At 40.6% G+C, this 25,046-nt stretch overlaps 1 protein-coding gene and 1 non-coding gene across 2 annotated transcripts; both read right to left on the bottom strand.

The window, feature by feature from the left end:
• Positions 1 to 15,507: 15,507 nt before the first annotated feature.
• Positions 15,508 to 16,667, bottom strand: LOC130957423 (protein MAIN-LIKE 1-like). Its single transcript, XM_057884279.1, has 5 exons — positions 16,584 to 16,667; positions 16,438 to 16,484; positions 16,197 to 16,344; positions 15,718 to 16,046; positions 15,508 to 15,616 (listed from the first exon to the last, which is right to left on the bottom strand). The coding sequence occupies exons 1-5, from the start codon at positions 16,665 to 16,667 to the stop codon at positions 15,508 to 15,510; spliced, it is 717 nt and encodes a 238-aa protein (XP_057740262.1).
• Positions 16,668 to 22,933: 6,266 nt separating this feature from the next.
• On the bottom strand, positions 22,934 to 23,041 carry LOC130959442 (small nucleolar RNA R71). Its single transcript, XR_009078521.1, has one exon. It is a non-coding gene; the product is annotated as a small nucleolar RNA R71 (small nucleolar RNA).
• Positions 23,042 to 25,046: the final 2,005 nt, after the last annotated feature.

The raw sequence follows: 25,046 nt of genomic DNA, 5'->3' as shown, positions 1-25,046 counted from the left end.
TAGCCAAGCTTCAGCAGGACATTGCATTCAAGAGCTAAATTGATGAGAATCAATCAGCTTTGGTGATGATAAGAACATCACCTTGAAACACTAGAATTCATTCTTAAGAACTCTGAAGATAAATACCTAATCTAAGCAACAAGATGAACCGCTAGTTGTCCAAACTCAAACAATCCCCGGCAATGGCACCAAAAACTTGGTGCACGAAATTGTGATCCATTCTTTTCACAACTCAAAAAGTCCCCGGTAATGGCTCCAAAAACATGGTGCTCAATACCATGGTCTAAACATAATTTCACAACTTTGCACAACTAACCAGCAAGTGCACTGGGTCGTCCAAGTAATAAACCTTACGCGAGTAAGGGTCGATCCCACGGAGATTGTTGGTATGAAGCAAGCTATGGTCATCTTGTAAATCTCAGTCAGGACAGATTCAAATGGTTATGGATGATATATGAATAAAACATAAAACAAGGATAGAGATACTTATGTAATTCATTGGTGGGCATTTCAGATAAGCGTATGAAGATGCTTTGTCCCTTCCGTCTCTCTGCTTTCCTACTGTCTTCATCCAATCCTTCTTACTCCTTTCCATGGCAAGCTGTATGTTGGGCATCACCGTTGTCAGTGGCTACAGTCCCGTCCTCTCAGTGAAAATGTTTAACACACCCTGTCACGGCACGGCTAATCATCTGTCGGTTCTCAATCAGGTTGGAATAGAATCCAGTGATTCTTTTGCGTCTGTCACTAACGCCCAGCCTTCAGGAGTTTGAAGCTCGTCATAGTCATTCAATCATTGAATCCTACTCAGAATACCACAGACAAGGTTTAGACCTTCCGGATTCTCTTGAATGCCGCCATCAATTCTAGCTTATACCACGAAGATTCCGATTAAGGAATCCAAGAGATAAACATTCAGGCCTTGTTTGCTTGTAGAACGGGAGTGGTTGTCAGGCACGCGTTCATAAGTGAGAATGATAATGAGCGTCACATAATCATCACATTCATCAAGTTCTTGAGTGCGAATGAATATCTTGGAATAAGAACAAGCTGAATTGAATAAAAGAACAATAGTAATTGCATTAATACTCGAGGTACAGCAGAGCTCCACACCTTAATCTATGGTGTGTAGAAACTCCACTGTTGAAAATACATAAGAACAAAAGTGATCATTGGCTTTGGCCCCAGAGAGGGAACCAGAAAAACCAAGATGATCTAAGAACTAGACGTCCAAAGATGAAAATACAATAGTAAAAGGTCCTATATGTAGAGAACTAGTAGCCTAGGGTTTACAGAAATGAGTAAATGACATAAAAATCCACTTCCGGGCCCACTTGGTGTGTGCTTGGGCTGAGCATTGAAGCTTTCATGTGTAGAGACTTTTCTTGGAGTTAAACGCCAGCTTTTGTGCCAGTTTGGGCGTTTAACTCCCATTCTTGTGCCAGTTCCGGCGTTTAACGCCGGGCAGTTTTGAGCTGATTTGGAACGCCGGTTTGGGCCATCAAATCTCGGGCAAAGTATGGACTATTATATATTGCTGGAAAGCCCAGGATGTCTACTTTACAACGCCATTGAGAGCGCGCCAATTGGGATTCTGTAGCTCTAGAAAATCCACTTCGAGTGCAGGGAGGTCAGAATCTAATAGCGTCTGCAGTCCTTTTCAGCCTCTGAATCAGATTTTTGCTCAGGTCCCTCAATTTCAGCCAGAAAATACCTGAAATCACAGAAAAACACACAAACTCATAGTAAAGTCCAGAAAAGTGAATTTTAACTAAAAATTAATAAAAATATACTAAAAACTAACTAAAACATACTAAAAACAATGCCAAAAAGTGTATAAATTATCCACTCATCACCGCTGATTTGATGCCATTCCAGGAGATTCTTAGACCTCAGAGTCCCACATTCAACGCCTTTGTGATGCACGGACAAGCAGCAGGAAATTGTTCTCGACGTCCTCCCTCGTCTAACCGAGTTGCATCCCTAGAAGGTAATGTCGATAGATTGGCAGACACGTCTGACGAAGATGAGATCAAAGATGACAGTGGTGAGGAAGCGGAAGTGATTCCTAAAACCGAACCCGTTCACCGCAAGAGGTATCTTCTAAGTTGTGTTGAATCAGGTGGTGGATCAAGCGGTACTCCAGGCCACTTTCTGTCTTTAAATCTCGGTGCAATGGGTTCGACCACCGCTGAAGACACACTTAGCAACCATGCTTTGTCCAGTGAGATGGAGCTGGAGGTCGGTCTGAAATTTCTTAATAGAGAAACTGCTATGCTTGCTGTAAAGAACTATAATATTTGTAGAAGTGCGAAATACAAGGTTGTAGAGTCGGATCAAGCTAGGTATGTATGTCGATGCAAGCAGTTTGGGGACCAATGTCGTTGGTCGGTTCGAGTTGCAAAGACAAGGGCCTCCAGATATTGGGTGGTCTGAAAATACGAAGGGCCTCACAGTTGTTTGGCAAGCTCCATGTCACAAAATCATGCTCAACTTGATAGCGACGTCATCTACCACCACATATATCCCATGGTACAAGCAGATGCTACTATTTCCATAAAGGCACTGCAAGGTTCAGTCGAGTCAGCATATGGGTACAAGGTTTCTTACAAGAAGGTGTGGCTGATGTGTGGAAAACGATCCAACACAAAACTCACCGGCAAGTGTACCGGGTCGCATCAAGTAATAATAACTCACATGAGTGAGGTCGATCCCACAGGGATTGAAGGATTGAGCAATTTTAGTTTAGTGGGTGATTTAGTCAAGCGAATCAAGTTTTGGTTGAGTGATTTGTGTTTAACAAGAAGTAAATGACAGTAAATGTAAAGGGGGAAGGGAGAAGTGCAGTAAATTAGAGAACAGGAAAGTAAATTTGCAGAAACTTAAAGAACAAGGAATTAAATGACTGAAACTTAAAATGCAAGAAACATAAACTGCAGTAACTTAAATGGCAAGAAAGATAAATGGCCTGAATATAAAAGGGAATTGAGGACTGGGATTGCAGAATCTAAACTAAGAGAAAGTAAATTGCAACAATTAAGAGAGCAAAAATTGAATCAGAAGCAATAAGCATTCAAACAGAAAGGAAATAAGGTGCAGCAGAGGTTCACAGAGGAACCAAAAGTAAAATTGGGTCTCAGGTCTCAAGAGACTAGGTAGCAGAGCCTAGATCTCTATTTGCCTTCCTAGATCCAAGTTAACAAAGCAATTGACAGAAAATTAAAGAATAAGCAATAGAAGAACAGAAATAAAATTGAATTATGCAGAAAACAAATTGAAAAGAGTTTGAATGGGAATTGAGACAGAATTTCCTCAATTTCATACACCCAATACTCAGAAACAGAAGAGTAGAATTGCCTGAGTAAGAATGAGGAAGGAGATCAGTCAATTCTCCCTTGATCCTCTTAGCTCTCGGTCAAGTCTCTCAAGAACAATTGCAAAAGCTAAAGAAAGGTGAAGGTAAAATTGGAAGTAAAGGTAAAAAGTCAAGTAAAAGGTAAAAGGTCAAAAGGTCCTAATTACATCAAACTAGCTTCTATTTATACACTTTCTATTCTTAGATTTTGGGATTTGGATGGGCTTTTGATTTGGTGAAGAAATGAATTCAAATGGATTTTTAATTTGAATTTTTGGCCCATTAAAAGTCACTCCCAGGAGGCTGCCCTGCCCTTGTGGAGGGCAGGGCAGAAAATTGATGCATGGTGCGGACGGTTGGTGCGAGCTGGGCGCGGCCTTGGTGCGTGAGATGCTGCCCTGCCCGCGCCAAGGGCAGGGCAGGAAAAGTTGGTGCGCCAGAAATTCCTTGGTGCTGCCAGAATCAGGAATTGGTGCGCCAGAATCAAAATTTGGTGCGCCAGAATTGAGCTTGGTGCATAGGATGCTGCCCTGCCCTCGCAGAGGGCAGGGCAGGAAATTTTGGTGCTGCCAGGATTGAGGTTGGTGCGCCAGATGCTGCCAGAACGTGCCATGGTGCGCCAGATTTGCTTCTTGGTGCGCCACACACAAGATTCTGCCCTGCCCGCGCAGAGGGCAGGGCAATGTTTCCTCTTTCATGTCCCGTGTTCGAAACACGGCTGGGGCACACGCTTCTCATTTTTTCTTGGCTTCTTGGCACGGCAATCAACCTTAGTTCTTGGCTTCCTCATGGTTCCTTGTTCGAGTCTTGTGGCATGCATGGGTGACATTTTTCCCTTGAATTTCTTCCTTAGAGAGCCCGATTCTGCCCTCCACAAGGGCAGGGCAAGGTTCTCTTCCTCTTGGTCTCAAGGCACATTTTGTGCTCTGCCCTTGTAGTGGGCAGGACAGAGTTGCCTTCCTTGGTTGGTTCCTTTATGTTGCCCTCCTAGAGGGCAGTGTGCCCTTGTGGAGGGCAATGTTGCCTCCCCCTTTGCATGCGGCACACTTCCTTGGGCTTTGACCACGCTTTCCTTTCCTTAGGCTACACTTCTTAGGCCACGCTTTTCCTTTTCTTTTCTTTTCTTCACCTACAATAAACCAAAACAACCACTCCAAGTATCACTAAATTCAAGAGGCTTATAAATCAATTAAAATTCAATTAAAATTAGCTCAAACCTCATGGATTAACATTAATTTCATGGTGGTTGCTTGATTTAAGGAAGTTATGTATTTTTACTCCAAATCACTTACTTAGGATACAAGAAAGTGCATAAATGCTAACAAAACAAGTAAAATTAGCTTGAAAAATGGGTATATGATGACTTGTCATCACAACACCAAACTTAAATCTTGCTTGTCCCCAAGCAAGCATCAAAACTAAGAGTATATGAAATGAATAAGAAAAGGATATTATCCTTATTATGCAGATAGCAGAACTTGATCCATGGGGCATTTATGCAGACAATGACAACTCAAGTTATTGTTCCTGTTACATAATACATATCTTTCTTCAAAAGCTTGCTAAACTTGCTGTTATAAGGCTCACTTTTTGATTCCTCCCTTGCTAACTTTTCTTGGCTTATAATGCTTTTAACAAGCTTATTATTCTTTTAGAGGTTGGGTGTCAAATGCTGCAGCATAGCCTTTGGCTTTATTTTCTTTTCTTTTGCTCAACATCTTTCCACCACAGACACATGGCTCATTAATTCTTCCTAGGATCATTGATGCCCAGCATCTCTTTGGATAACTAAGTGTTTTGTATCTAAGTTGCTCTTTATTGTGGATTTTCAATTGGCCATCCCAAATCAGTTGATCTAAGTGACCGGGTTTTAAAATACCCCTTAGAATTTACTCATCCAAGCAGATCTTAGTACAGGAACACCACAGGCATATGTCCTAGGGTCCAAGCTATTGGTGTCCAACCTTTATTCTTTGTTTTTCTTGCCATTTTGGCTTTTTCTTTCCCTTTTTTTTCTGTTTTTGTTACCAAGGGCTGTTTCATTCTTGATAAGAGTCTTTGTAACAGCAAGCTAACTCACAATTGAATGAGAATGATATTATGCAACAATTATTTCATGAGTTATACATTTAATCAAACACATGTACCACCACCAACTTCCATTCATACTTATGCAACATTGGATATTTCACTTTTCAATTCAAACCAAACTCTTTTATTTAAGCATATGGGAAACAAAACAATATTTAAAGCTAAGTGATGGATAACAAGCAATATGCAGGTTTAACATTTTTCTAGCTATTTATTAACTAACTAAAATGAAAAACAAAGAACAAGAATTGCATGAAGTAAACGAAATAAATGATGGAGGCATATCATGTTTCAGACATGCATCTCCTTATTAGAGACATGAAAGAGGAAGTATGAAAGAACTTTGCCACCTTCTAATGGTCTTGGCTGCTGCTTGATTCTCCCTTCTTCTTCTTTCTCTTCCCTGTCTTGGAATGATCTTGGATCTCTTCACTAGGACATCTTCTACCCCAAACAGAATCTAAGAGTCCTCTGAGCCCAAAATCTTCCAATCTTTGAAAGGTTGACTCAGTGTATTGATGAGATCTTGCTTGTTGCTTGGCTAAGAATTCAGGGCATTGTTCAAATGGCTTGATCTCAGGATTGAGTGTTGGCAAATTGTGGGTCAAGTACTCCAACCTTGCTTGCATGTTTTCATCATACTCAATTCTTTGTACGTGTCTAGCTTCTCCCATGGTATGATGAACATTTTTCCATTGATACAGGTTGTGACTATATTCCCCTGCTTTGGCTTGACTAAAATACAGCTTATCATATGATTCTTTGAATTTTTTGTATTGCTCTTTTTGTCCTTCAAGAATCTGTGCTTGAAATTCTTGCTGCTGAATCATCATTTGTTGTTGCCATCTCTCTTGTTTCTCCTCCATTTGATGCTGCCAAGCTTCTCGTTCTTCTCTGTCTTTTAGATATTGCTCCCTAAATTCAGGATGGGGCTCTAGATATTGCGCTGGGCCCCCCTGATTTTGGCCTTGTTGAGCCTGCATGAGTTGCTGAGATAATTCTTCAATTGATCTTTGTAATTGGCTCATGTCTATGGCATCATGAGCTTGATTTCGTCCTTCCTCTCCTTGTGATCTCCTTTGTCTAGGAGCTACTACCCCTTCTTGATTTTCTTCTTCATTCGTTCCCTCCATGCTCTTCTTGGTAATCCATTTCCCTTTCTTCACTTTTATTGTATCCTCATCTTCAAAAATTACTCCAGCTTTGTCACATAGCTTGAGGATGGTACTTGGATGTCCAAGACTCTTTGATTTGCTTGTGCTATCGGCCATTTCTTGAATACTGTCAGCTATGAGTTGTGCGAGGTTGATCTCACCTCCATGTAAGATGCAGTATGTCAAGAGTGCTCGTTTGATTGTGACCCAAGAGGCGTTTCCAGTAGGAAGGATAGATCTCCTCACTATTTCATACCATCCCTTAGCCACAGGAGTGAGATTTATCCTCCTTATGTGACTTGGAACTCCCTTTGAATCTCTTTCCCAATCAGTGTTCTCCACACATAACCCTTGCAGAATTTCATCAGGATTATTTTCCCTTTGCAATCTAGCCTCATAACTAGGCTCTGCATAGGTTATGGTTCTCAACTTGAGGGCTCTTGTGATGGCTGCTGGACTGAAGCTCACTTCAACTCCTCTCACATAACTTGTGTAAGGAGCACTATCTTTATTTTCCTTCACAGCATTAGCATAGAACTCCCTAATCATAACTGCACTGATGTCAGTTAGAGGAGCACACAAGAGCTCCCACCTTCTTTCTTTAGTGATTTGCCTCATGATGGGGTATTCTCCTTCCCTTAAATCAAGACCTTTCTCATAAATGACATTCTTTGCCTCCATGAACCTATGATATCTCCCTTCATGGAATTGGGATCTAAATTTGGTTGCATCAAAGGATGGAGGTTCGGTTACCATAGGTTCCTTTCCCGGCCTTCTTTTTGAACTTGAAGAGGCCATCAGATTTGAGGTAAGAAGAAAGAAAAAGTGAGTGTAGAAGAAATGTGTGTTGTGTTTGGGGAGAGTTTTGGTTCGGTTCTGTTGTGAGGTAAGGGAATTATGTTGGCTTTGGAAGTGGAAGAGAGTATGGTTTTCATATGAAAGTGGCTTGAATGAGAATGTGTATGCCGTGTTGGTGCCAACGGCTACTTATAGGCCAAGTCTTCAAGCTTCTCAACAAAACCACAATGAATAAATGAAGAAGGAACCATGAGTGCTCATGAAGGGCTGAGATTGAGTTGGTCATCTCAAGGACTCATGGAATGAACGGTCTGCATGCATGGTTGAGGCTTGACGAGGATCCTCCTCCCATTGGCTGCATGCATTCAGGTGTTCAATGTTGCATGCATGCAAATTCTGTTCCCCATGAACGCGCTCTCCTAGGCGCATGTGACCTCCCTCACATAGCTTCTCCTAGCCGTGGCCCCTCCTTGCATTTGCCTTAACCTTTTTCTTCCACTTGAACCAAAACAGCTAGCTTAGAATATTAATATAACCGTGGCAACTTATTTGCAATAATAAAATAAATTGTTTTGTTTGTTTAATAGTTAAAAAAAATTTTTTTGTGATCGATTGTGTCCCTAAATAAAATGTTAAAAGTTGGTGAACACCAAACTTATCTTTTATTTAGGGGATGGCTTAGCAATGCAAACCATTCTTCACAATTGATGCATTTTAAAAAAATTGATGTATGATCCCTTATCTGTATGGTTTTGAGTCCATGATTGGAAAATGATCCTCTGAACATTGTTGCATATGCAGACACCAAACTTAGTGTTTGGTCACATGCTTTATCAAAAGACTTATGCATATGCTCTAAAAGACAATCCTCTTCTTTGAACAATGAACTTGGGTGTGCCTTAAGGTACACCAAACTTAGAAGTTTGCCATGTGCTTCAAAATGATATATGCATTTACCAGGCATGAAAATTCAAAATCATATTCAGAGGAATCATAGCTTATTAAATGAAAGAGAAGACAGGAATCTTAAACCATGGGTTGCCTCCCATGAAGCGCTCTTTTATTGTCATTAGCTTGACATTGGACTTCCCTTTAAGGTGGTTGATGTTGGTGATGTCTCAACTTGTCACCTCTCACTGTCAGCTTTCTCTGTGTGCTATGGTGCTCAATTTCCATATGCTCAAGAGAAAGTATTTGGTTGACAGTGTAATAATCTTCTGCTCCCTGTTGTTGATATACTAGTTGCACTTTATCACCTTTAGAAAATCCTTCAGTTGGGATTCTCTTGTTCTTCCACCCTTTGTGAGCTTTTTTCTTGCTCTTCACCTTTTTCTTGCTTGTTGATCTTCCTTTCTTGACAGTTACTTGAGTTGTGATGCCTTCCTTCTTGCTGATCACCCCTGCTTCCTTGTGAATCCCTTTTTCTTCTTGCATCTGTTTGTTTTTCTGTTCCACTTCCTTTTCAGTTGATTGCTTTGGAAGGAGATCATCACTCATTTTGCTTGTTTCTTCATCCTTTTGTAATTCTGGGAAGACTTTCAGGGTGATGCTCTCCTCATGCATCCTGAGGGTTAACTCTCCTTGCTCTATGTCCACAATGGCTCTAGCCGTGGCCAAAAATGATCGACCAAGTATTATGGAGTTACTTCCATTTTCTGAAGAATCCAGGACCACAAAATCTGCAGGATAAATGAACTTGTCAACCTTAACTAGAAGGTTCTCGATTAGTCCTTTAGGATATACCACTGATTGGTCCACCAACTCCAAGGACATCTGTGTTGGTTTCACCTCCTCTATGCCAAGCTTTTTCACTAGAGAATATGGGATTAGATTTATGCTTGCTCCTAGATCGCACATTCCTTTGTTAATGAACAAGTTTCCAAGAGTGCATGGTAAGAAGAAACCTCCAGGGTCTTCAAGCTTGGGAGGTAGTCCCTTTTTAATGAGTGCACTGCATTCTTCACTGAGCATTACAGTCTCTTTCTCATTCCACTGTCTCTTCTTGTTAATGAGCTCCTTCAAGAACTTGGCATACAAAGGCATTTGCTCCAATGCCTCAGCCAGAGGTATGTTGATCTCCAACTTCTTAAAAGTCTCAAGAAATTTGTGGAAATGCTGATCCTTTGTTTCCTTGTGAAATCTCTGTGGATAAGGCAATGGTGGTGTTGAGCTCTTCTCCACTTGATGTTGTTTTTGAATTGGTTCTTCCAGGATCTTCTTTCCTTTCTTCAAATTCTGTGGCTTGTTGTCTTCCTCTTTGAGTTTTTCTGGGATATTCTTGGTCATCATGTCCTTGTTGATGGTTTCATCAATCTTTGTTGGCTCAGTGTCATTATGCTTGGTTGCCCCTTGGTTACCATCTGTTAACACTTTTCCACTTCTTAGTTGCACGACCTTGCATTCTTCCTTTGGGTTGGGAATGGTGTCACTAGGTAGTGAACTTGATGGTTTCTCAACAGAAATCTTCTTGGAGATTTGTCTAATCTGCCTTTCTAGGTTCTTCATGGAAGCTTCTTGGTTCTTTGTTGTCAATTCTTGGTTCTTCATCAGTTTTTCCATGAGCTGCTCCAGATTGGTGATTCTCTGTGAGTCTTGTGAGGTGGGTTGATTTTGGGGTGTTGATGGATGAAGATAAGTGTTTTGGTTGGTTGGGTGGTTATTGGGTGGATATTGGTTAGAATTTAGGTAGTTGTTTTGTGGTTTTCTGTATGAGTTTTGGTTAGTGTTTGGCTGGGGGTTATGGTTTGTGTTTTTCCAATTGTTCTGGCCTGTGTTTCTTTGCCATGGTTGTTGGTTTTGATTATGGTTGTCTCCCCATCTGAGGTTGGGATGGTTCTTCCAAGATGGATTGTAAGTATCACCATAGACTTCATTTGTTCCAGGATTTTGGTTGTGCATGTATTGGACTTGCTCTTGTTGTTGCTCTTCTTGAGTTTCTTCACTTTGCACCCAAGTGGTTGGAGGTGGGCTTGTGGTGCTCACTGCTGCCACTTGCAAGGCATCAATTCTCTTAGCCATTTGCTCAAATTATTGTTGAATCTGCTGCTGCATCATCTTGTTCTGAGCTAGAATTGAATCAACTCCTTCCAACTCCATTACTCCTCTTCTTTGTGATGGTTGGTGTTGTCTTTGATGAGCAAAGAAATATTGGTTGTTGGCCACCATGTCAATGAGGTTTCGAGCTTCCTCTGTGGTCTTCATGAGTTGTAGTGAACCTCCGGCAGAGTGATCAAGAGCTTCTTGAGCTTTAAGAGTGAGTCCCTCATAGAAGTTTTGTAACTTATCCCATTCAGTGAACATCTCTGGTGGACACTTCCTCAATAGAGTCTTATATCTTTCCCATGCTTCATATAAGTTCTCGGCTTCTAATTGAGTGAACGTTTGAACCTCAGTCTTCAACCTTAGGATTCTTTGAGGGGGATAAAATTTAGCAAGGAACTTGCTCACCAAGTCATCCCAATTGTTGATGCTTTCTTTTGGAAAGGTCTCTAGCCATTGAGTGGCTTTATCTCTGAGAGAGAATGGGAAGAGCAGCAACTTATAGCTATCAGGAGGTACACCATTTGTTTTTACTGTGTCACAGATTCTCAAGAAGGTAGACAAATGTTGATTTGGATCCTCCAAAGGCCCTCCTCCAAAAGAACAATTGTTTTGAACCAGAGTGATGAGTTGTGGCTTGAGTTCAAAATTGTTTGCATTGACATTGGGAGGAAGAATGCTACTCCCACAATGCCTAGCATTTGCAAATGTGTATGAAGCCAAGACTCTTCTCTGTTGTTGATTATTGTTGGCTCCTTCTCCTGGTTGATTGGTGTCTCCTTCCATTTCTTGGAATTCCTCCTCAGATTCTTCTTCTCCAACAACGTTCTTCCCTCTTTCAGCTCTTCTTATTCTCCGAAGAGTTCTTTGATCGATTTCAGAGATGATAGGGGAAGATCTTCCTATACCTGACATACAAACACACAACAATAAACACACAGACCCAGAAAATTAATAAAACTTCAATCTATTGCTAGAATGAGGTTTTAGTTAGTTTAAGCAAAAATTCAAACAGTTAGTGTGTTAGTAAGAATTAGAATAACAGAAAAGAAAAAAATGCTTAATCTAGACCTCCACTTCACTTAATCATTGTCAATCTATTTCAATCCCCGGCAACGGCGCCAAAAACTTGATGTGTGGAAAACGATCCAACACAAAACTCACCGGCAAGTGTACCGGGTCGCATCAAGTAATAATAACTCACATGAGTGAGGTCGATCCCACAGGGATTGAAGGATTGAGCAATTTTAGTTTAGTGGGTGATTTAGTCAAGCGAATCAAGTTTTGGTTGAGTGATTTGTGTTTAACAAGAAGTAAATGACAGTAAATGTAAAGGGGGAAGGGAGAAGTGCAGTAAATTAGAGAACAGGAAAGTAAATTTGCAGAAACTTAAAGAACAAGGAATTAAATGACTGAAACTTAAAATGCAAGAAACATAAACTGCAGTAACTTAAATGGCAAGAAAGATAAATGGCCTGAATATAAAAGGGAATTGAGGACTGGGATTGCAGAATCTAAACTAAGAGAAAGTAAATTGCAACAATTAAGAGAGCAAAAATTGAATCAGAAGCAATAAGCATTCAAACAGAAAGGAAATAAGGTGCAGCAGAGGTTCACAGAGGAACCAAAAGTAAAATTGGGTCTCAGGTCTCAAGAGACTAGTAGCAGAGCCTAGATCTCTATTTGCCTTCCTAGATCCAAGTTAACAAAGCAATTGACAGAAAATTAAAGAATAAGCAATAGAAGAACAGAAATAAAATTGAATTATGCAGAAAACAAATTGAAAAGAGTTTGAATGGGAATTGAGACAGAATTTCCTCAATTTCATACACCCAATACTCAGAAACAGAAGAGTAGAATTGCCTGAGTAAGAATGAGGAAGGAGATCAGTCAATTCTCCCTTGATCCTCTTAGCTCTCGGTCAAGTCTCTCAAGAACAATTGCAAAAGCTAAAGAAAGGTGAAGGTAAAATTGGAAGTAAAGGTAAAAAGTCAAGTAAAAGGTAAAAGGTCAAAAGGTCCTAATTACATCAAACTAGCTTCTATTTATACACTTTCTATTCTTAGATTTTGGGATTTGGATGGGCTTTTGATTTGGTGAAGAAATGAATTCAAATGGATTTTTAATTTGAATTTTTGGCCCATTAAAAGTCACTCCCAGGAGGCTGCCCTGCCCTTGTGGAGGGCAGGGCAGAAAATTGATGCATGGTGCGGACGGTTGGTGCGAGCTGGGCGCGGCCTTGGTGCGTGAGATGCTGCCCTGCCCGCGCCAAGGGCAGGGCAGGAAAAGTTGGTGCGCCAGAAATTCCTTGGTGCTGCCAGAATCAGGAATTGGTGCGCCAGAATCAAAATTTGGTGCGCCAGAATTGAGCTTGGTGCATAGGATGCTGCCCTGCCCTCGCAGAGGGCAGGGCAGGAAATTTTGGTGCTGCCAGGATTGAGGTTGGTGCGCCAGATGCTGCCAGAACGTGCCATGGTGCGCCAGATTTGCTTCTTGGTGCGCCACACACAAGATTCTGCCCTGCCCGCGCAGAGGGCAGGGCAATGTTTCCTCTTTCATGTCCCGTGTTCGAAACACGGCTGGGGCACACGCTTCTCATTTTTTCTTGGCTTCTTGGCACGGCAATCAACCTTAGTTCTTGGCTTCCTCATGGTTCCTTGTTCGAGTCTTGTGGCATGCATGGGTGACATTTTTCCCTTGAATTTCTTCCTTAGAGAGCCCGATTCTGCCCTCCACAAGGGCAGGGCAAGGTTCTCTTCCTCTTGGTCTCAAGGCACATTTTGTGCTCTGCCCTTGTAGTGGGCAGGACAGAGTTGCCTTCCTTGGTTGGTTCCTTTATGTTGCCCTCCTAGAGGGCAGTGTGCCCTTGTGGAGGGCAATGTTGCCTCCCCCTTTGCATGCGACACACTTCCTTGGGCTTTGACCACGCTTTCCTTTCCTTAGGCTACACTTCTTAGGCCACGCTTTTCCTTTTCTTTTCTTTTCTTCACCTACAATAAACCAAAACAACCACTCCAAGTATCACTAAATTCAAGAGGCTTATAAATCAATTAAAATTCAATTAAAATTAGCTCAAACCTCATGGATTAACATTAATTTCATGGTGGTTGCTTGATTTAAGGAAGTTATGCATTTTTACTCCAAATCACTTACTTAGGATACAAGAAAGTGCATAAATGCTAACAAAACAAGTAAAATTAGCTTGAAAAATGGGTATATGATGACTTGTCTCTGACCGGCATGCAGCAATAAAGGCCGCTTTAGAGCGGGCTGGTTGTGGATGGGAACACAATGTGTTCTGTGTGAGACATATTGCCTCCAATTTTGCAACAAGTTTCAAGAGCAAGGAAGCCAAAAAAAACCTAGTCAACGCGGCGTATTCAAAGACACAAAAGCAGGCAAAGTACTTCCTTGATTTAATTAGCAACGAGGATCCAATTAACTCTCTGTAAATGACGGCATAGATCCAAGGGTTAGAGCCGCCGAAGTGGTTACAGCATCTTGATGAGGGCCGTCGATACGGTCACATGACAACCAATCTATCAGAGTGTATCAACTCAGTTCTCAAGGAAACCCGGAACCTCCCGGTTTGTGCTATTGTGAAGTCTACCTACCATCGACTGAATGCATTGTTTGTCAAGAAGGGTAGAGAGGCATAGTCGCAGATCGACTACGGTCAGGTTTTCTCACAATTTCTGCAGAAAGTTATATTGGCAAACAGAGAAGGAATCTTACAGATGCTTGTCACGTCTTATGACAGAGCAACGTCTATCTTTATAGTGGATGAGATAGCAGCCGTCGGGTATTAGTTGCGGTTCAGGGTTTACCTAGAACATGGCAGATGTGACTGTGGATACTTTCAGGCGTTGCATTATCCATGTGCACATGCAGCCACTGCATGTGCACATGCACGGCTTGATTGGTCTCGTTATGTCGTAGCTATTTATCGGGTTGAGAGCGTGTTCCAGATTTACCAGATGAAATTTCCTCCAATGCCGGACGAGGAGTTGTGGCCACCGTATGAGGGTGAATGCGTTGTTCCAAACCCCCATTTCTGCCGAATAATGGAAGGATGTCCGGTGTCAACCAGGAGCAGGAATGTGATAGACGAAGTAGAGCCAGGACCTGGAAAGCATTGCGGACTTTGCAGGCAACCGGGTCGTACACGACGGAACTTCCTGCATGTGTCTTCTACTTAGTATTGCATGTTTCCTATACTTAGTATTGCATGTTTCGAGTTATTCCTTTTCAATTAAGTCACGTTGTATGTTTTATGATAGTAATTAAGCATGCTTGTTAAGGACTTGGCATAAATTGCTGTATCGAACTTGGCTGAGGTTGGTCTCCGGCCATGTAAGGTTGAGGGTAGTAGAAATCTCCGTGGAGAGGAACTTGGTTCTGTAGATCATGTGGTTCAACCTCTGTTTCATCTTGTGGCCGATCCTGTTCGGAAAACTCTCCCTCTTCGAACCCCATCCCAGAAACTCCTTGATGTATTCCTCGATGCGCTCGTCGGCACCTACGGTCTTGTGGAACATCAGGTAACCTTACCGCCAGTGCTCTTCCATACTCTGCCGGTACACCAGGAGGAATGTCATCGGTTCACAGATCATGCAATGCTTTCAGGGTAGAGAGAAACCTCCGGGTCCTGTCACAGTACCACCTATAGTAATCCTGACTGGGACGCAAGGTGTCGACCCGATCAATGTGCCGGCGATATGCCTCAGTACGACGGCTAGCCCATACCTCAAACCAAGTTGATAGGCGGATGGGCCACCACCCATTGTCATTTCGGACCGACTGTCGATGGAATGTGTCGATATTCAGCGGAGGGCTGGGTGGTCCTTGTCTTCCCCCAAATTGATGCAACACTCTGTCAATATTGAGAATCTCAATCCATCGAAATAATATTAGAGGTACAACCGAGTGGTAGAAGTTTCCATGAGGATGGCCAAGAAATTCAGCGGTAACTTTTAACAGAATATGAGGATCCATGTACAGCATCCAATTAAAGTGAAAAAAGCGGACTATAACGTAAACACGTATTTAAGGCATCTCCATAGTTGATTATCAAAAGACCATAAACCGTACCTCATCCACTTGCAGATTGTCCAACCTTATATGGTGCCTGAGAAGGCGTTGCTCAGCATAGTCATTGTGTCCCTTCTTTCCTGCCCACCTGATGTAACCCCAAAATGTGCAAATAAATCGTACAGTAAACAGCGAACAAAATGTATAATGTAACGAAACTTAGTAGGATATGCCAAAAAATTGCCACACCTTGTAGCTAACGGAAAGGTATGCGGGGTCGTAACATCTGGTGCCCAGAACGATAGCCTGTAATAAATCCACGACATTAACAATGTATGACAACCAGCCATACCTTCGACAGTGTAATCTGTTGCCAAGCACATGGCTGGATATAGCCAACAAAGACATGCGCTCCCCCAACTATAAGTGCTGATGGCATCAAAATCGGCAAGCAAAGGTAGATAATAAACATGGACTGTGTTGTTGGCCTTGTCCGGTAGTAACATGCCGCCCAACAAATATAAAATGTAACAACGGGCATACTGGATCATGGCATCATCCGCTGCATCAAGCGGTATCTGTTGAAGATGACTTCTAATCCACTTCAGCCGTATGTTATACTTAGTTGTCCCTACATGTCCGGTTGGTACATCACCAAGTAGCTCTTCGCACCATTGCCATATATCTCTTTGGTGAAACTTGCTCTATGACCTTAGAATTCCACTAACAGGCTCGCCATCAATGGGTAACCCTAACTGCATAGCCACATCCTCTAGTGTTATAGTACACTCACCCCACAAGAGATGAAACATGTGCATCTCGGGTCGCCATCGTTCAACAAATGCGCTTATCAGCAGATTGTCATACTCAAAATGCCTTATTAAGGATGCATAATAGAATCCTGCTCGTCATAAATAAGGTTCAAGTCTCTCCCGCCTGAAATCCATGCTTGGATCCACCGGATCTGACATGAAAACATTAACAGGTGTGCCATGCAGTGTCAGAACACGTGCGGGCTACAACATCGAAACCAGAATACCACACTTAAGTTTACACTATCAAATGTTAAATAATGATAGAGACTAATAACAATATTAACCACACACGACACTTACCTTATGAATCAAATGTGCGGCAATATGCACTTCGTCTAACCGATTAAAATTTTTTTCCACATTCATACCACTACCATCGCCCATGTTACACGTTTATATTCAAGCCACAACACAAAAATCTTAGCCAAAACTCACTTTTTTTCCCACTATCTTCCATGGTTTACATTAACAAACCCTCTCTTCCAATATTATCCACTACATGAAGCACTTAGTCCCTACCCCCTTTAAATAGACACACCAATTCATCAACCCCAACCTTGCCACCACAAGCACCCAATGCATGCATGTACGGGGACTGAAGCTCTGGAAGTTACAGCCTTTACCGTGTCCCCATGCATTTCGTGGCTGCTGCCATTGTGGTGGGCATTTCGTGGGCACCGCAACCGAGGTCGTCCATTTCGCGTGTGCCGAGCCCGCCTTAGCTCATTTCATGGCCGCCTCTGCTGGAATGACCATTTCGTTGTCGCCACTGAGGAGATGATCCAATTCGTTGCTGCCATGGGGGAGTTGGACTTCCAATCAGATTTGTCAGTCCATCTTCATCTATTTCGTGGGTGGCTCTCTTGTGTTGGCATGCAAACCCATTTCGTGGGTGACGTGCATGAATTGGGACTACGTACTCTTGAAATTATTTTCATCCATGCGTAATTAAGGAATTAAAGTTTTTTCCTTATTTATTTTAATAAAAAAGCAAAGATCACAAGTGCTAATTATGCATCTCAGAAATGTTTGAAGAAAATAACAAGAATGATGGGACTACTCACATACAAAATGGTTACTTGGATTTAGAGAAAGAAGACATAGTTTCATATACCTCTCTCCATATTATTGTAGAGCGACCTCAACTCGTAGGTCATAAGACACTAATAATGTAGTCAGTTAAGCACTTAATGTAAAATAACATAAGTAATGACATCATATGAATAATAATATCAGGGTAAGAATGAGAATTATCTATATAAATTGGATCTCAATAGAGTCTTGAAGAGCATTAGATTAGAGAGAGCAGAAAGCAGAGAGTACTTAAAATTTAGATGAAATATAGAGAAAAATAGCAAAGGTAACTTCTATAGTCTAAGAATACAAAATATTTTCTTAGAGAAAAATAAAATAGTTAAAAATCTTTCTCCTGGAAAAAATATTTCCGAACAAAAAGCCTTTTATATAATAAATTATTACAAGAATAAAAGAAGAAAATACTTTTTTTTCAAAAAGGTATTTCTGAAGCTTACTCCTCGTTATTTTCTTGAAATTTACATATATGATATTATGAACTATGTGAAACATCTTGAAATAACAGAAGACTCTGATTTATATAACATAATAACGTTACTTGATAATAAAAAAAACAAGCTATTCTTAAATGTGATTTAGATCTAAAAACATATGAAAGTTTTGCTAATAAAATACTTTAAAAGAACTATTTTTAGTAAAAAAAAAACATAATATATTATAAAAAAGTTTATTTGAAAATATCTATAAAAAAAAGATATGCTAATGGAGAATTAAAAATAACATTAATATATGATGAAAAATTATCAAACAAATAGCAAAAATAAATTAAAGATCAACAAAAGAGATTTGAAATAGGATGGAGTCATATAAGTACTATACAAGTATTAGTTAAATACTTAAATCTACATACATGAAGGATATTAATTATTCAGTAACTTTAGCAATTTGTGTAAAAGAATTATAGATTCAATAGATCAAATAATAGAAATTGTCCATGAAAACTAAACAAATGCAAATGTTAAATTTAATGTTTACATAAAATATGTTATACATCTTTCAATAGAAAATTTAGGAAGATTAATAATCCTAGTTTATAAATTTCATACAAGAAATCTCATAAAGTAAAATGATGAACCTTTTTTAATTACATATGTCATAAAACTATGCTCTAACTAATAGTCATCATAGCATAATTTTCAAAAATAAAGAAAGAATTTATATAGATATTGTTTTGAAAAATTCTCAAAATAAAAATACCAAAATTTAGAACAATTGAAAACTTAGGCTATTTTTTTTTGCATATGACACCTATATTGGTGTAACGCATGGTTATAGATCTTAGAGGAGTTTTATGGGGGTGTGACGGCGTTCAGGTGTTGTGAAGAAATCGGATGGTCCGACTTCATGCAGGTGAAGGAAGACACAAATCAGACCGTCCGATTTGTGTGAGGCAGTAATTCCGTTTGCAAAGAAATCGGATGGAGCGATTTCATGAAAGGGGGGAGAAGATTTTGGGCCAAGGAAATCGGACCCAGCGATTTCTTGGAGATGAAGAAATTTTTTGGCGGCCAACCTCAAAATGGATGATCCGATTTTAGTGTTCAAAAAAATTTGAAATGGAGCATGCGGTCGGACGGTCCGATTTGAGCTTCATAAATACTCAAATTAATGCCGAGCTACCAACCAACTTTCTCATCTTCTTCTTCTCACAGTTTTGAGTTCTTTGAAGCTCGAAGCTTTCTTTCTCATCTTCTCTATTCCGTGATGGATGATAGAGTGAAATTAAAAGTGTATTATCATGGTCAAATTTTATTACAAACATTTGAAGGAGTGAAATTTGTGTGTCAAAATCCATTAGATGTTGTGATTCCATTCACTCTGTCATTTGAAGAATTAAAAGGTGTGATTTGGGAGAAAATGGATCCTCAAATACGTAGGGGAGTGTCATATATTCTGTACAGATATCCTGTATCTGTATTTGGTGGGTTCGTTGATGAGCGGATAATTTGTACGCTTTTTGGCATTGTTTTTAGTATGTTTTTAGTATATTTGGTTTAGTTTTTAGTATATTTTTATTAGTTTTTAGTTAAAATTTACTTTTCTGGACTTTACTATGAGTTTGTGTGTTTTTCTGTGATTTCAGGTATTTTCTGGCTGAAATTGAGGGACCTGAGCAAAAATCTGATTCAGAGACTGAAAAGGACTGCAGATGCTGTTGGATTCTGACCTCCCTGCACTCGAAGTGGATTTTCTGGAGCTACAGAAGCCCAATTGGCGCGCTCTCAATGGCGTTGGAAAGTAGACATCCTGGGCTTTCCAGCAATATATGATAGTCCATACTTTGCCCAAGATTTGATGGCCCAAACCGGCGTTCAAAGTCACCTTCAGATTTCCCAGCGTTAAACGCCGGAACTGGCACCAAAATGGGAGTTAAACGCCCAAACTGGCACAAAAGCTGGCGTTTAACTCCAAGAAGAGTCTCTACACGAAAATGCTTCATTGCTCAGCCCAAACACATACCAAGTGGGCCCGGAAGTGGATTTTTATGTCATTTACTCATCTTTGTAAACCTTAGGCTACTAGTTCTCTATAAGTAGGACCTTTTACTATTGTATTTTCATCTATCAATCTTTGGACATCTAGTTCTTAGATCATTGGGAGGCTGGCCTCACGGCCATGCCTAGACCTTGTTCTCATGTATTTTCAACGGTGGAGTTTCTACACACCATAGATTAAGGTGTGGAGCTCTGCTGTACCTCGAGTATTAATGCAATTACTATTGTTCTTCTATTCAATTCCGCTTGTTCTGTCCAAGATATCACTTGTTCTTCAACTTGATGAATGTGATGATCCGTGACACTCATCATCATTCTCACCTATGAACGTGTGACTAACAACCACCTCCGTTCTACCTTAGATTGGGTGAATATCTCTTGGATTCCTGATACACGATGCATGGTTGATCGCCTGACAACCGAGTGCTCGCCTGACAAACGAGCCAGCCATTCTGTGAGATCAGAGTCTTCGTGGTATAGGCAAGAACTGATGGCGGCATTCAAGAGAATCCGGAAGGTCTAACCTTGTCTGTGGTATTCTGAGTAGGATTCAATGATTGAATGACTGTGACGTGCTTCAAACTCCTGAGGGCGGGGCGTTAGTAACAGACGCAAAAGAATCACTGGATTCTATTCCGGCCTGATTGAGAACCGACAGATGGATAGCCGTGCCGTGACAGGGTGCGTTGAACATTTCCACTGAGAGGATGGGAGGTAGCCACTGACAACGGTGAAACCCTTGCTTAAGCTTGCCATGGAAAGGAGTAAGAAGGATTGGATGAAGACAGTAGGAAAGCAGAGAGACGGAAGGGAAGGCATCTTCATACGCTTATCTGAAGTTCCTACCAATGAATTACATAAGTACCTCTATCTTTATCTTTATGTTTTATTCGTTCATTACCATACCCATTTGAGTTTGCCTGACTAAGATTTACAAGGTGACCATAGCTTGCTTCATACCAACAATCTCCGTGGGATCGACCCTTACTCACGTAAGGTATTACTTGGACGACCCAGTGCACTTGCTGGTTAGTTGTGCGAAGTTGTAGTGATCACAATTCCGCCCACCAAGTTTTTGGCACCGTTGCCGGGGATTGTTTCGTGTATGGACAACTGACGGTTCATCTTGTTGCTTAGATTAGGTATTTTTCTTCAGAGTTCTTAAGAATGAATTCTAGTGTTTCATGATGATCTGTTGAAGTTTGGCTGGCTGAGAAGCCATGTCTAATCTTATTGGACCGAGGTTTCAACTGATCATCACAAGAGCTTGTTGATCTCTATCAATCTTGCTATTGGAGCAATGATCTGCTAAGGCTTGGCTGGCCATTGGCCATGTCTAGTGTTTTGGACCGAAGCTTTCTTTGAAAGCTTGGCTGGCTGTGAAGCCATGTCTAATTCCTGGACCGGAGTCTTAGACTAGCATTGCAATGATTCCTGGAATCCAAATTAAGAATTCTGAAACTTTTATTTTCTATTTCCATATAATTTTCGAAAAAAAAAACACAAAAAAATTTCAAAATCATAAAAACCAAAAATATTTTATGTTTCTTGTTTGAGTCTAGTGTCTAATTTTAAGTTTGGTGTCTTGCAATGCATTGTTTATTTGATCTTGGTTCTATTTTCAAGTCAATAATACAGGGAACTGAAGATTCAGAACATGCAGCAGAGGAATTACACAGAAAAAGCTGGGCGTTCAAAAACGCCCAGTGAAGAAGGACAGACTGGCGTTTAAACGCCAGCCAGGGTGCCTGGTTGGGCGTTTAACGCCCAAAAAGGTAGTGCATTGGGCGTTAAACGCCAGAATGTGCACCATTCTGGGCGTTTAACGCCAGGATGGCACAAGGGGGAGGATTTTGTTTTCAAATCAATTTTTTTTCAAGTTTTCAAAGTTTTTCTAAATCAAATCTTTTTCAAATCATATCCTTTCAATCAAATGTTTTCAAAATCAATTTCTTTCCTTTTTCAAAGATACTTGCTATCAATTAATGATTTGATTCAACATTTTAAGTATGTTGCCTTTTCTGTTGAGAAAGGTTTAATGTTTGAATCATATCTTTCCTTGTTAGACAAGTTATTAATTTTTAAAATCAAATCTTTTTAAAATTGTTTTCAAATCATATCTTCTCAATCACATATTTTTTTTTTTAAAACCAATCATATCTTCTTAACCTCATCTTTTTCAAAAAAGTTTTCAATCAAATCTTTTTGACTTCTAATTTCAAATTTTTTTTCAAAACTCACTTGATTCTTTTTCCACTTTGAGTTTTCGAAAATTATCAATCAATTTTTCAAAATGATTTTAAAAACTTCTTAATTAATTTTCGAAAATTCTCTTCCCCTCTTCCCACATCCTTCTATTTATGGAGTACCACTCCTTCTCAATGCACAATTCGAACTCTATCTGATTAAGTTCGAATTCTTCTACCTCTTTCTTCTATTTTTCTGTTCTTCTGACACCTCAAGGAATCTCTATACTGTGACATAGAGGATTCTATATTTTCTTGTTCTCTTCTCTTTCATATGAGCAGGAGCAGAGACAAAGGCATTCTTGTTGAAGCTGACCCTGAACCTGAAAGGACCTTGAAGTGAAAGCTAAGAGAAGCTAAGGCACAACTCTCTACAGAGGACCTAACAGAAATCTTCAAAGAAGAAGACATGGCAGTCGAAAACAACAATAATGCAAACAATGCAAGGAAGGTGCTGGGTGACTTTACTGCACCTACTCCCGACTTTTATGGGAGAAGCATCTCTATCCCTGCCATTGGAGCAAACAACTTTGAGCTTAAGCCTCAATTAGTTTCTCTAATGCAACAGAATTGCAAGTTCCATGGACTTCCATTGGAAGATCCTCATCAGTTTTTGGCTGAGTTCTTGCAAATCTGTGACACTATCAAGACTAATGGGGTTGACCCTGAGGTCTACAGACTTATGCTATTCCCTTTTGCTGTAAGAGACAAAGCTAGGACATGGTTGGACTCACAACCTAAAGAAAGCCTGGACTCATGGGAAAAGCTAGTCAATGCCTTCTTGGCAAAGTTCTTTCCACCTCAAAAATTGAGTAAGCTTAGAGTGGAAGTCCAAACCTTCAGACAGAAGGATGGAGAATCCCTCTATGAAGCTTGGGAAAGATACAAACAATTAATCAGAAAGTGCCCCTCTGATATGCTTTCTGAATGGAGCATCATAGGTATTTTCTATGATGGTCTCTCTGAACTGTCCAAGATGTCTTTGGATAGCTCTGCTGGAGGATCTCTTTATTTGAAGAAGACGCCTACAGAAGCTCAAGAGCTGATTGAAATGGTTGCAAATAACCAATTCATGTACACTTCTGAAAGGAATCCTGTGAACAATGGGACTAATCAGAAGAAAGGAGTTCTTGAGATTGATACTCTGAATGCCATTTTGGCTCAAAACAAGATATTGACTCAACAAGTCAATTTGATTTCTCAAAGTCTGTCTGGAATGCAAAATGCACCAAGCAGTACTAAGGATGCTTCATCTGAAGAAGAAGCCTATGATCCTGAGAACCCTTCAATGGAAGAGGTGAATTACCTAGGAGAACCCTATGGAAACACCTATAATTCTTCATGGAGAAATCATCCAAATTTCTCATGGAAGGATCAACAGAGACCTCAACAAGGTTTCAACAACAATAATGGTGGAAGAAACAGGTTTAGCAATGGCAAGCCTTTTCCATCATCTTCTCAGCAACAGACAGAGAATTCTAAGCAGAACCCCTCTGACTTAGCAACTATGGTCTCTGATCTAATCAAAACCACTCAAAGTTTCATGACTGAAACAAGGTCCTCCATTAGGAATTTGGAGGCACAAGTGGGTCAGCTGAGCAAGAAAATTACTGAACTCCCTCCTAGTACTCTTCCAAGCAATACAGAAGAAAATCCAAAAGGAGAGTGCAAGGCCATCAACATGGCCAAATTTGGAGAGGAAGGAGAGGAAGTGAACGCCACTGAGGAAGACCTCAATGGGCGTGCACTAGCCTCTACTGAGTTCCCTAATGAGGAACCATGGGAATCTGAGGCTCAAAATGAGACCATAGAGATTCCATTGGACTTACTTCTGCCTTTCATGAGCTCTGATGAGTATTCTTCCTCTGAAGAGGATGAGTATGTCACTGAAGAGCAAGTTACTAAATGCCTTGGAGCAATCATGAAGCTAAATGACAAGTTATTTGGAAATGAGACTTGGGAGAATGAACCTCCTGTGCTCACCAAAGAACTGGATGACTTGTCTAGGCAGAAATTACCTCAAAAGAGACAAGATCCTGGGAAGTTTTCAATACCTTGTACCATAGGCACCATGACCTTCAAGAAGGCTCTGTGTGACTTAGGGTCAAGTGTAAACCTCACGCCTCTCTCTGTAATGGAGAAGCTAGGGATCTTTGAGGTGCAAGCTGCAAGAATCTCATTAGAGATGGCAGACAACTCAAGAAAACAAGCTCATGGACTTGTAGAGGATGTTTTGGTGAAGATTGAAAACCATTACATCCCTGATGATTTCATAGTCCTAGAGACTGGGAAGTGCATGGATGAAACCATCATCCTTGGCAGACCCTTCCTAGCCACAGCAAAGGCTGTGATTGATGTTGATAGAGGTGAACTGATCATTCAAGTGAATGAAGAATCCTTTGTGTTTAAGGCTCAAGGATATCCCTCTGTCACCATGGAGAGGAAGCATGAAGAGCTTCTCTCAAATCAGAGTCAAACAAAGCCCCCACAGTCAAACTCTAAGTTTGGTGTTGGGAGGCCACAACCAAACTCTAAGTTTGGTGTTGAACCCCCACATTCAAACTCTAAGTTTGGTGTTGGGAGGTTCCCACATTGCTCTGATCATTTGTGAGGCTCCATGAGAGCCCTCTGTCAAGCTACTGACATTAAAGAAGCGCTTGTTGGGAGGCAACCCAATGTTATATTTTATATATTTTCCTTTGTTATTTTATTTTATTTTGTAGGTTGATGATCATGAGAAGTCACAAAATCAATTAAAAAAGCAAAAACAGAATAAAAAGCAGGAAGAAAAACAGCACACCCTGGAGGAAGAACTTACTGGCGTTTAAACGCCAGTAAGGCTAGCAGGTGGGCGTTTAACGCCCAGTCTGGCACCATTCTGGGCGTTTAACGCCAGAAAGGGGCACCAGACTGGCGTTAAATGCCAG

This window comes from Arachis stenosperma, chromosome 10 (assembly GCF_014773155.1).
Source record: "Arachis stenosperma cultivar V10309 chromosome 10, arast.V10309.gnm1.PFL2, whole genome shotgun sequence".
NCBI classification, from domain to species: Eukaryota; Viridiplantae; Streptophyta; class Magnoliopsida; order Fabales; family Fabaceae; genus Arachis; species Arachis stenosperma.
The sequence above is the reverse complement of the archived record's forward strand: the minus strand, read 5'-3'. Positions and strand labels throughout refer to the sequence as shown.